The 13,339-nt window shown below is 39.2% G+C and overlaps 1 protein-coding gene across 6 annotated transcripts in view; it reads left to right on the top strand.

The window, feature by feature from the left end:
* Window positions 1-12,902, top strand: part of CUNH18orf25 (chromosome unknown C18orf25 homolog) — an 82,952-nt gene extending 70,050 nt beyond the window's left edge. For 4 of the 6 annotated variants that reach the window (XM_034996075.1, XM_034996080.1, XM_034996077.1 and 1 more), the window contains 2 exons: window positions 742-868; window positions 8,855-12,902. In XM_034996075.1, the coding sequence (XP_034851966.1) occupies window positions 742-868; window positions 8,855-9,044 (317 nt within the window). In that variant the 3' untranslated portion in view covers window positions 9,045-12,902. Of the gene's footprint in view, window positions 1-741; window positions 869-3,520; window positions 3,705-8,854 lie in introns of those variants that run through there. The other 2 variants (XM_034996079.1, XM_034996078.1) reach the window with 2 other exon arrangements.
* Window positions 12,903-13,339: the final 437 nt, after the last annotated feature.

Genomic DNA, 13,339 nt, shown 5'->3' with positions numbered 1-13,339 from the left:
ACTGCACCATGTAATAGATGCTTTGTGAAGCCCCTTGTGAAAAAGTTCTTACATGCCCCAGTGCCACAAGTTGTTATGCTTTTCCAAGAGTATGTGGTTTCCTTCTGTCTAATAAGGACTATCAGCAACGTACAGGTTATATTTCAGTTGCTCAGAACAAAAACTGATCTGCCTCTAGCTTTTTCTTTTAGATGTGGTTTAGATTTTGTCAGCTCTCCATTCCTTTTGAGAAAGACTGTTAAAATTGTTTAAAATTTAAAGGAAATTGTTAAATCCTTCATAAAGCATTCCAGTATAAATATGTTATTAATGAGTATTTCTGTTATTTATTCCGTTTATGCCTTTGAACATTTCTGGTTTAGAATTTTGTTCTATTAAAATTCACCGGTAAGCAGTAGAGAACCCCGTTGCCCTCTAGGTGGTGACAGACCTGTTATACAGGTCATTTAAAAGCAGACAGGAGTTGAATGCAAAAAGCATTGTGGAATAAAATATAATAGAGTATTATCACAGTTTATATATACGTATTTACTAAAGTACTCAATGTGTTGTTGTTGTTGTTTTTTTTTTTCTTCCTAAGGAATAGAGAGCCAGAGACTTGACAGTTTCACTCTGGTGAGCTCTCGTACAGCAGTCCTGTTTTCTGTGATTAAGCCTTGATGGGAAATCTGTCAATGAGTTGTTCGTGCTGCTTGTAAGAAGTCAAACTGTAGAGCTTATTTTTTCCCCCTTCTCTCTCAGGTCATTTGGATCCAGGATTCCTAGCAAGTGACAAGACATCAGGTGGCAATGCACCTCTCAATGAAGAAATTAATATTGCCTCTTCAGATAGTGAAGTGGAGATTGTGGGAGTTCAGGAACATGCAAGGTAGGATATTAAGTGGAGCGTTCTGATATTTTAAATGTGAATTTGATTTTAACCAGAAGCCAAGTGAGAAGAAAATGGTAGTCCTCATGGCATGGCTGGCATGAATGGTGGGAGCTATCTCTCATCTTCCTTTGGCTTAAAAAAATGCTTTTTGATTAGACGTGATAATGCTTTGGCTTAAAAAAATGCTTTTTGATTAGACGTGAGAATGTGTTGCATATTGTCTCCTATCAAAAACTTTTCAACCATACATGTATGTGAAATAGAACTGATGTTTTCCTCTTATTTTTAGCAAATGTCTAGATAGCTTGATAGATTTTTCTCTTATGGCTTAAGTATCACCCTACTTTTCCCCCCTGTCATTCATACTTTCTTGCCTTTCACTTTATCTGGAAATATATTGGGAGCAAACAATTGGGAAATATACATCGGACATCATACCTCTATTGCTTGTTTCTCTCCTTGTCTTTCATTAAAACTTGCGAGTTACTTTGGTCTGTTCCTAACGTAGTAGATTTCTAGTGATGTTCATGTGACTCAGGCAGTCCTCTTTTTTTAGGATTAAAAAAAAGCCACAAGATGTCAACTTTGTGTAGTATTTGAAAATTTTTGAAATTTGTCATTCTTTAAGTTTAAGTTTAGGGGTGAGCAAACTGTAGCCCACAGGTCAAATCTGGTCTGCTGCCTGTTTTTGTATGGACCTTAAGCTCAGACTGGTTTACATTTTTAAATGGTTAAGGGTGGGGGGAGGGGAGATCAAAAGAAGAAGAAGGTTTTGTGACATGTGAAAATTATATGAAAAGAAATTCAAATAAATTGCATTTATCCATAAATAAAATTTTATGGGAATGGAGCCGTATTTGTTCATCTACATATTGTCTGTGGCTGTTGCACTCCAGTGACAGTGTTGAGAAGTTTCAGCAGATGCCTCATAGCCCTCAGAGCCCAAGATACTTACCTCTGCCCCTTTGTAGAAAAAATGTACTGACTCTCACTTTAAGATAATGTTCCTAAGAATCAGTTATAGCCTTCTCAGAGGTGCTCCTGAGGAACATTTCACACACACACTAGAGAACAAAAATGTAGACTTGGGAAAATTTGTATTCTACATTAGCAAACAACTTTTCTCCTGGGCCACAAGAGTTAAGTTGTGATTTCCTGATTGCCCCAAGTAGGCATATGACACAATATCTACATTACCTGGCTCTTAGATCTGATTTTATTCTTTGGGTAGAAAGGTAATAAAACATTCACCAGCATTTCTTCTGTCATGTATATAAAAGGTGAACTTAGGAGTGGAGAGTGCAGGCAAAATACACATGTGTGTAAATTGAGGCTACGTTTGTCTTAATGAGAACTGATCGTAGTTTCGGAGAGCATTTTTCAGGTTGTACCTGTTGGGACTTTAAGGATGTAGAGTTAAGTCATTGTTTTAATATGTCTTCTCCCCAAAAGTGGCCCGTTCTCCGATGTTACCAGAGTTAAACATGCCGACTTATCCCTCAGATGAGAGGATAGAGCTTCTGATTTTTTCCTTTACTTTAGCATGTGTTTGCCATAATTTATTTCACCGTTGTTCCTTACAATATAGAAGACATGATTATCCTTTAATCCCTACTATAAACCTTATCTTGCCTATTAACAAATTGATAGAGGTAAATTATCTTCAGTTTTGCCAGGAGCACATTATCCATTCACCAACTTCCTCTTGAGTTACATTTCATGTTTTAATTCACTATTAGTCATGTGTTCCTACTGAAGTAGCAAAGAGTAAGTAATAACCTATGTTGCTTACTTGATCTCTTTGTCTCTGAGACATACTACTTGGTCCAGTTCTCTATTAACTTCTATCAGATCTCCCTTCTTTACTGTTTACTTGTGCCTAGAAGTGTTACAGAGTGAGCCACCTTTCTTCTTGGCTTCTTTGTTCAACTTTTCTTCCATCATAAACTCTTTAGCTTCTTTTTTTCTACCAGTATTTTGGTATCTGGAGTTAAAATTATCATTATATTTCTGTTAAAACTTGGAAATTTAAATTCTAAGTTTTTACCCACCACACACACACACACACTCTCTCTCTCTCTCTCTCTCTCTCTCTTTCTCTTTCTCTAGTACTATTACTTAATAGGTCTTTTATCCAGATTGTCATGTTACTCTGTAGACCTGTTTGTTCACTCTTAAGTGGCTGGCTACGTTGTAAATAATATGAGGTAATGTTACTTTCAAGGACTTTTTCCTTACAGGCTCTGAATCAAGATATGTTTTATTCTGATCCTTTGGTTTGAATCCTGTGGAAATGCTATCTTAGAGGTGACAAATTGATTATGAAATCTCAGAGATGGTGAATACTGCCCATATGATAGAATGTACAGTTGGCAAGTTTTGTTTGAGTACTTTGAACGGACTCCTGTGTCATTCTGAGGGGATCTTTTATTTTGCTTTTTGGGCCTAGGACTGAATAGAGTCTCACTGGCTCTTCTGTGTCTTTCTGAACATTTTCCCAGTACTTTCTTTAGAGGAAACCTGACAATCTTTCAACCATTTGAGATTAAAAATCTGAGAAGCAGGTGGGGGGAGAAGCTTTCTTGTTGGTTGCTTCGGAGTGACCACTTTGGCTGCCTGTATCTCATCTGGAATTTATTTCTTTTACAGGTCTAGGGTTGCAGTTATGAAGTATTGATGGGCTTCTGGCAGGGTTATCGCTTGGAAAAAGGTTTTAGGTTTTGATCCACATCTTTTCTAATTTGATGTGCATGCATAGATGTTTTGTGTGGATTTAGTTGTCCTGTTCTTATTTTTTCTTTTGATATTCTACCTTGCTGTGGGCTTTCTGAGAGTTTTTTAAAAACTCAGACTTGGTTCTTGAGTTGTTCTCTTTGGGATTGTGATTGCTCTGACTTGAATTGCGTTGCCATTTTTCCATATTGGAAGCATTTTGTTTCACATTGACTCAGTAGTTCTAGTTATGTTGTGTCTTTTTTTTTTTTTTAACAGTTTTTCTTTTCCTGCACGTTAATATCTTTCCCTGCTTTTTAAATTTAGATTTTGATATGTTCTCTTAGTTTCTGTGTTTCATCTAGTCATAGACTAGAAAGCATGCCTTCTGAACTAATGGTTTGAATGCATCTTTTATGGCTGTCTTGTATTGCTGTGATTAACTCCGGACGTTACCTAAATGTTATCATTTCTAGATGTTAATTTTGGGACAGTCTATTTTCACAAGATGTTCTTCGCCAATGAGATAGAGACTTTTCCAGCACCTCTAGTTCCTCTGTGCCCATTTAATTTTGCAGAAGCTTTAATTTATGGCCCTCTGCCAATATTTTTCTTTGTCCTTGGTCCTTTTTCCTTTTCTTCTACTAGCCTCATTGGTAATTGCCTTAGGAAGATGAATGCATATGAATGCATACAGAACAGGCCTTTCTGTTATGGAACTGTTGGAACAGTTTCTTTGGTACCTGTCCTGTGAAGCTTTTGGGAATAATCAGATCCTTACCTCATTTCACCATAGTCTTTGATCCTGTGTTCATTTGTCTTAATGTTAGTTCATCCCTCCACAGAAGAACTGATGCTAGAATCCTTTTGCATTTAAGACTGATTGCTTCCTAGAACCAGTTGCAAACATCAGTCTTCAAAAAAGCAAGGGAGACAGACAGGCATTTCCCTGAAGCCAAGGATTCATTTCATCTTCAGTTAGGAAAAACAAGTAGGAATGTTATCTAAGAGGTCACGTTCATGCTCTGTAAATGAGAGCAAAAATGATTAATGTTTAATGTTGTTTTCTTAGGATAGTAAGTTAACTGTATCAAAAGCTGATCATCAGAGCCTGCCCTCTTTTTGTATTTTTTCTTTTCCACTGTGAAGTCTCTCCTTTATTGGTTTCAGTATATGAAGAGCAGGAAATTATTCTTTCAAAACTTATTATTTATAAAGTAGGTTTTTTGGGGGGAAAGTGAGTCCTAAGCATTTTCTTGGGTACAGGACCCAAAATATGACTCTAGGTTATGTTTTATGCCTATTGCCCATCATACACAGATAAATGGCTTTGTAAAAGCACAGCCTGTATCTGCCCTAGAATTGGATTGGATCAATTAAAAAACAGCTGAGTATGTTCCCATGCCAGATCTTTCATCATACAGAAAAGGGTTTTGTGATAATCCATGAAACTGTATTTTATGTTCTTAGGCTTACCAGAAATTTGAGCCTCTCATATCCTTCTTTATAGGGCATCTCTATAGGGCTGATAACAATTGTTCTGGTCCCTTTTCCTCCTGAAATTTTTTCCGTCCCTATCTGGTATAAGTTGATCTATAATGTACACCATCTTGTAAAATAGTTGAAATGTTTCTCCAGCATCCTTTTGTTTACCAGCTTGAGTCTTTTTGCCCTGTACTTAAAAAGGAAATGTGGTAAAAGCCTTATTCAGGCCTCATCCATGTCTTAGCTACCATTTTATTCAAGGAGGTTGAGGTCATTAAATCACAAAAAATTTCTTGAATGTTTTATTGGCTTATAACACACACAGAAAAGTTGTAAGTGTACATTTTACTTTTTGCAAACTGCCCACACTCAGGTAACTAGTGTTCCAATCAAGAAACAGAAATCCCTCCTGTGCCATCTTCCATTTACAACCTTCCCACCATTGTGCCCGCTGTGCTACCAGCCTCACTTCTAAAAGGAGAGTTTTGCCTGTATTCAAAATCTTAAAGTCAGTACTAACCTTAGAAGTCATCTTAGAATACTCTTTAATATTCCTGACAGATACCCTAGCACTTGCTTGAACATTTAAAAGGCAGTGTATTCCATTAGCTGCAATTGTTGTGTAGTAATGATCATCTAAAACTTCCCTCCATAAACTTGATTCGTGGTTGTTAGTTTGCTCTTGAGATCTCTGTATAAGGTGGAGTAGCCACCTTCTTCCATGGTGAGTCTCTCTTCTTTGGGATTTGACCTTCCAGTTGCAGTTAAATAGGAGCTGAGAAAGCTTTTGACTGAAGATGGGATCATCACATAATCCAGAGAATCTAAAATTTTGAAATGAGAGAAACAGACTGAGAGGGTTGACGCTTGAATCAAATGAATGAGACCTAGTTATTCCATCATCCTTAGGTTCTTTGAGGTGCTCCAGTGTCTTTTCAGCAAATTCTCTTTTTTGCTTAAAGTAGTCCAAGTTGGTTTCTAGTAACTGGATTCATTTGTAACATAACTACAGAAGTGATCTAATTCAGATAGTTGAAGTGCCTCATCTCCTTATTCTCCTTTCTGTGTCTACCAGTCCTCAGTGGTATATACTGTCTCTACACCTCTAACTCTCCTACTCTGAGTATATTCTAGAATCTGCTTTGCTGTTTATCGAATGATTCCCAGGGGCCAGGCAGTGCTCCTTACAATCAGACATAGTATAGTGCTTCAGGTGCAGTCTGAGGAAGGCATAGTTACTTAGTGGAAAATAAACTCCCTGATGGAGACCTTTTTTGGGATCCTGTGCTTAACTTGCTTAAGACCCTGGACAGTTGTCTTTTGGCCTTGGTTTTCTCTTCCGTAAAATGATCCGATCCCTTTTATTTTATTTTTTAAAGATTTATTTATTTATTTTAGAGAGAGAGTGCACTCAAGAGAGCAAGAGTGAGAGTGAGCGTGGGGTGGGGAGGGCAGAGGGAGAGAGAAACTCTCAAGCAGACTCCACTATGATCTGGGAGCCCGATACCGGGCTCAGTCTCACAACCTTGAGATCATGACCTGAGCTGAAGTCAAGAGTCAAGACGCTTAACCAGCTGAGCCACCCAGGAGCCCCTGGATCAGATCCTTTTTAAAGCCACTCCCTTGTATGATTACTTAGGGAGCAGTGCAGAGTAACAGTTGGGACTAAATACCTCTTTTTTTTTTTTTTTTTTAAAGATTTTATTTATTTATTTGACAGAGAGATAGAACAAGTAGGCAGAGAGGCAGGCAGAGGGAGCAGGGAGCCCGATGCGGGGCTTGATCCCAGGACCCTGGGATCATGACCTGAGCCGAAGGCAGCCGCTTAATTGACTGAGCCACCCAGGTGCCCCCTAAATACCTCTTTTATTTTGGAGATGTTTCTAGGAATTCTGCCAAAGATTGCATTGATTCTCTCTGTAGCCATTCATTCTCTGAATTCTACTAAGTTCTAGCCTCTTGTACTTGTACAGGTGAGCTTTCGAATTGTTGAAGAACTTTATATTTTTAAATTGTTAATCTGGGCCTATTTTTGCACTCTGCTTTGCACTCATTATGTTTTGCCTTATCTAATTTAATACACACATTGTAAAGCGACAAGCTGATGTGAAAAGCAGTGGACTCAAGATCAGACCTGGCTTGCAGCTCTTTGGCCCACCACTTTCAAGCAGTGTGACCCTGGGCAAATCATGTAACCACCTGAATCCTCGGTTTCCCTTTTGGTTGAGTATGGATAGTAACTTCTCCATCTACCTCATAGGTCTGTTGGGATTGTCAAATGAGGTGAGGCTGCTAAGAAACTCAGTATGCTAGTGCCATCAGTCATCAAAACTATTTCTATAAATGTTGCATGGACTCCTTTGGCTGACATTCTTCTGAGATTACAAGATCACTTCATCTGAGTGTACTTAATGGATTGGACAGATCTGGATTAGTCTTTGGATTTTATGTCTCATATTTTAGTGCTTTTCACTAGCTAATCTTTGAAACCATAGTAGCCCCTGGGTTAATAGCTACTTTGCCCATTCTGAACAGATAATATGGGCTTCTGGTATGGTAACAAATCTACGGTCTGCCCCTTGCTTTGGCCCCAGGGGATCTGTTTTTTGGCACCTCTCTTGGTAAGGGAGTAACTTTTAGGCTACCTTTGTAGGAGCAAGGCCTCTTTGCAGGGTCTTAAGAGTCCTTCAGCAGTTTTACAACTAAATCTTGTCCATTGTTACCCTAATGTTCTTTTGCATCTGGTAGTGCAGGTAGCAGTGGGCAGAGCTGGAATTCTCCAGTGATCCAGCACCACTCGTTGTACGCAGCCTGTTTGAGCAGCTGCTCAAGACCCACTGTAGTAGTTTATGTGACTAGAATCCTACCAGCTGTCACTTTCACGTATATTACGCAGGCTCTGGTCAGTAAGTTAGATGTGAGGACCAAAGTAGCACCGAAAGCTTGAGCGGCCTGCCTTCCACTCATCAGAATCCAGAGTCCCTCAGTGATTCATCCAGGAGGCTCACAGTTCTAGCATTTGATTGGAATGTGGAATTCATTATGTCAGTGTTGCAGAAACCGTTTTCTTCCAGTGAACTCTTGGTGAGATTTATCAACAAGGCAGTTCTGTCCCTCTGATAAAACACTTTTAGAGGACCTTAACAGATGGAGCACTTCAGCCTTGTTAACTTTCCCTGAACTAAGACATAAAACACATAAGCAGTTCAGATGAATGAACCAGGTGTTCTGTTGTGACCTTCAGGGTAAGGGAAATTGATCCTTTATGCATGACCTAGTACTTACAGACTCCTAGAAATCCAATCTGTAAAGGAGTATTACTATTACTCTCTTGGAAGATACTATTCCCAGGATGGCATAGAACTTATTTAGGAGAACAGCTTATACCTGTATTTCTTACTGTTTCATTTGGTTAGACTAAGATTGTTTGGGTATCTTAATTTTGCTCTGGATTTATATTCTGCCCTGTCCTGAAGACCCCAGAGGTTTAATTGTGTTAAGAGAAACATTGTTATCTGTCCATTTCAGTAACAGATCTAGACATAACTCAGGAGTTTCTGACTGAGACAAGACTCTTGTCTGTTTTTAGGCTAAATTGAGAGAGGCGGGAAGGAAGACAAAGAGGGAGGAGGATGGGAAGGATATTGGTTGTGAGTTTCATGAACTCACACAGTAGGCTTATCTTTGTAAAAGTATCAGTTGGTGCTACTGAAGCCATATTGCCTTCTGTTTTCCCTGTGGTGGGATTAACCAGGCTTATGCTTTTGCTCTTCACCTCGATTGCAGGTGTGTTCATCCTCGAGGAGGTGTGATTCAGAGTGTTTCGTCGTGGAAGCACGGTTCCGGCACGCAGTATGTCAGCACCCGGCAAACACAGTCATGGACCGCTGTGACTCCCCAGCAGACTTGGGCTTCACCCGCGGAAGTTGTTGATCTTACCTTGGATGAGGATAGCAGACGTAAATACCTACTGTAATACAAGGTCACTGTGTTTCCTCTGCACTGTTCCCTTCCACTTCCTCCTCCTCCTCTTTGTGACATGGAAGTTCATTGTCATAGCTTCAGCCTCAGAAGCTGTTTGTGGCATTTGTATAATCGAAACTCATGGAAAATTGCCCCCCTCCCCTCCTTTTTTTTTTTTTTTTTAAATTAAAAGAAGTCACTTAGGAAAATAACTTAGCACAGAGAAAAGAATTTCTTCTTTCCCTCAGTAGAAATATGAGGATGATGAATTTATTAGAGAGCTTCATTTTACTTGGTGACTTTTGATCTTAGGAAACTCTGCCTTCCTTTTAGAATAATATTTTAATTACCAGGTGAAATGGATTTCAGTTTTTGAATCTTGTATTTATTTTTCTGTGTAATAAAATTAATATCTAGACTTGACCACTGTCAGCCCACCCATTGGCACTCCTACCTTAGGGCATTTGCACACATTTAGTCAGGTCCTTCTTGGCACCTAGTAGGGCATGTGCATTTGAAAACCTGTCCTTAAAAATAGAAGACAGAAGTATTACTTTTCTTTTAGCTTAAGTCTTCTGCCTTCTTTCCTGACTTTGCTCCTGGCTGATTTCCCACAATACAAATAATTGATATGGCCCTTTGTGTTTATAAATACTGCTAAGGTGACTTAGTTGGTCTCCTTGTTGCAATAATTCATAACTCTTTGTAAAATGTCTGCTTTTGGGGCAGAGGCATTTCAGATAGATACCCACCATGAGGTTTTCTGGGCATGGGAGGAGAGTATTGAGAGATCAGTAGGAAAATCTCTCTCCCTCAACTTTTTTTCCTGGTTTGTTCAAATAACGGGAGAACACAGATACCTATTATTTAGGTAGAATATGAAGAGTTGCGTTCACCTCTTAGACTGTGGGCACTTACAAGTCTGAGAAGACAGTGCCTTCTTTCATAGCTGGTCTCTTCATAGAGGAGGAACAACTGTTCAACACTTGAGCTGAAATAGACTTGATGCTATATTTGGGTCTTCTTCTCCTCTACCATCTAAAAGTGGAAAAAGCAAAATGCACCATAAGAAACCAGATGCAAAGCACATAAATGACACTGTAGGTTTTACAGTCTCTCAATAAGCAAAGGGTGATAGGAGCTTCAGGGAACTCAGGAAATGCCAGTGTTGGAGTTTTGTGGCATTAGTTAACTACCTTTTTTCCTCTAACATGTTGTAGTTACTAGTGAATTCTTTTACAAGCAATACCTAGTTAGAACACTATGTACTGTGCACAGGGAGGAGTGAAGTGCTATTGGCTTAGAAGACCTCATCTTTTGTTTTTCCGTGGTTTTTGTTTGCTTTTCTTTTGTTTCCATACTTGCCATATAACATTGCTGTAGCCCTTTGCTTCCCTCCCCAAATGCCTTGGTGGCTCTCCCTTATCATAAGAGCATGGAACTACCATTTTCAATTGTCAATCAGTGGACACACATGTACCAAGTACCTGTCCTGCGTAAGGCACGGTGCAGGGTAGGTGCAGCGGGGCTGCCAAGACAAATGGGGACACCCCTGCGTGCACATGCGTCAGAGTCTGCCTGGCTCCACCTGCCTGGCCTTTTCTTCTTCTTCTTCTTCTTCTTCTTCTTCTTCTTCTTCTTCTTCTTTTTTTTTTTGGTAAAGACTCATTTAGTCCTTTACCCTTCTTCCTGCTGCTTTAGTTCTTCCATGTACCTCTTCCATGGGAGTGGATATAAGCGTGTGTTCTTTGATCTTCTCTGATAGCCTCTCATTTGATCTGGCCTCTGTTCTTCATCAACTTTTTATTTTCCTGTCAATCTACTTTTAATAGATCAGGCTTATAAAAGATCATGAACCTCCAGTTTTAGCACCTCATATATCAAGTCTCTCACATGGCCACAGTTCTAGACAAAAACCAAAGATCCAGAGGCCAGAGCGAAATAGGACCTTCTGCAGATTCACTACTGGTGTATCCTTGGACCTTCATATTTTACTTTAGGATTAATTTATTGAATTTTACTGTTACACGTTGTTTTTGACTTGAATTAAAATGCTAGACAAAGCAGAAATGTACAATTTCTGGTCTGTGTTTTCCAGGAAAATCATTGGGAAAAGAATAGAGTGGATTATATGACTTGAAGTTTTTGCAGCTTACTTTTTCCCCAGCATCAGGGCAGAGCCCCATTTTAAAGAATGTTTTCGCATTACCTATTCTTATGTTAATAGTGTGTTTTGTCCAGTTCCACACAGCAGGTGATTTCCCATGACATATTTTCTTTAGCCCCTAGTAGTCATCCTCTAGAGAGAATTCTTCTGGTGTGCTGTGTGCACTCTGGATTGGGAGCAGAGAGCAGAGTCATAACCAAGCTCTTCTGTGGCCTTTTGCCTTTACACCAGGTCGCACTTTTCCCGCACCTGCCCCCGTTCCAGCATCCTGACTACCTGACTTGATGCACCAGAACAGGGATTTAGAAATTAATATGCAAAAGGGGGAGGGGAAGGGATGGTAGAGACAGTCAACTGTTTTCCCCTGCAGGGTTGGGATTTTTCCACCTACTAACCAGAGAGAGACTCTGTTTCAACTCTTCTTTCATTGCCAGATCCAGAAGAGGGGGGGTGTGGTTTCCGGCAAGGTATTGTACTGATAAAATTGTGTGGGTAACAACTCCTGTGACATTTGAAATTTCTTTTAAAGGGATTGTTGTTAACCAAAGTGTTGGATTTGGTAGCATAAGTACTTCTTTATGCCTCACAGAACATTGTTCAAAGCTCTGCTAAAGTGGTGCACTCGGGTCACAGGTTGGATTGTGGCACAAATTCAGTTAAGTCCCTTCCTGCCCTCCAGTTTGAAACCACAGAGCAAGAACTGGCTTTTGCGTCCTTGTTGCTGCCCTAGAACACGTACGTGCTGCTCACCAGTAGCTGTCTTTTCATTCTGATGGAAGGGGCCAGACTGAATGGACTCCAGTATTCGTTACAACTGAGCATTGCATCAACTCTGCTTTTATTGTTCTCAATTATGAATATGAACCCTCTGATTTGCTAAGTTAGTCAGTTGTTCACTGTTACTTTTAGCAGATTAGCACCGTAGTTAACTTAAAAATGAATTTATTGCCTGCTTTTTATACTGTGTCACAAGGTTTTTGAAAGAGCTGGGGACACAATGTTGTCTTTTAGTTTAAACTTTTTTTTCAAATGCAAGGAGCCCGTAATTTCTGTTTTCCAGTATGTGTATGATGTGACTTCCATGTATATATATATAAATGATTGCGCCCTAACCAAACTTCCTCAGATTGTGCACTGTTTGTTTAAAATAATCACGTATTTTAGTCCAATGCTGTTGTATTTTTCATTTTATTTAAAACACTACATCTTATTCTTTTAACAAATTTTAAAGGGTAGTGATCTTAAAAGAAAAATCACTGGATAACTAGGAAATATTTTTGTTGTTTTGTTTTTTAAAGAGTACAAAGGTCCTATGAAGCCTTTTGCTCCTCTTACCATGAAAATGAAATGTTAGCCATTGTATGGCTAGGAACCAATGCACTTGGTGGTTAACAGGTCTGCTGTTGCTGGAGTGTGAGCGTGGACTTGATGCAGTGACGACAAATCATTGCTTAGAGTTAATGTTTTAAAATGTGCAACTCTAGTTTTTAAAACAAAATTTAGTTCTTCTTTACATTCATTATTTAGTTTTTGTTTCCATTTAGTATTTAATGGTCTTTGGAGAAAAAAAAATAATAAAACAGAGTGTTATATATATATTTTTTGGTGCAAGATAAGATTTTCTGTTTTTTGAAATAAGTCTGTAGCATAAAGGTTAAACTATTTTAAGACAAAATAAAATAGAGTGTATTTAAACAATGATAATTTCTGAGGATTTTTTTTCTATCTGCTTCAGTTAATTAGATGGTGTCTGGAGCAGCTCCTAAGTTAGCTTTTGGATGTGAAAGTGGATTATATTTTGTTAACAGATCTTATTGGTATGCCGACTTTTTCCAAGCAGTAGCTGTATCCTACTCCCAAGATGTTTTGCATGTGGCTGTTGGTGTGTTACATCTAGATACAAGTAGCTTTGCACTGGCTTTCCTGTAGCCCCTGCCTCCCTTTCCAGCTAGGACCAGTGAGATTTCAAAGAGAGCAGAAAGCTTCCTAGCACCTTTGCTCCTGGGCAGAAAACTCAGCGGACAGTTACTTCCCGGGGGCCAGCACCAGCTGCGCAACTGCGTGCACTTGGCATGTGGTTGAACATCGAATCAAATATAGGCGGTTTCAGAACAGCCTAAAAGAACTTGTCCTTTAATTTG

Source organism: Mirounga leonina, unplaced genomic scaffold (assembly GCF_011800145.1).
Source record: "Mirounga leonina isolate KUSES-001 unplaced genomic scaffold, KU_Mleo_1.0 Mir_93, whole genome shotgun sequence".
Taxonomy (NCBI): Eukaryota; Metazoa; Chordata; class Mammalia; order Carnivora; family Phocidae; genus Mirounga; species Mirounga leonina.
The sequence above is the reverse complement of the archived record's forward strand: the minus strand, read 5'-3'. Positions and strand labels throughout refer to the sequence as shown.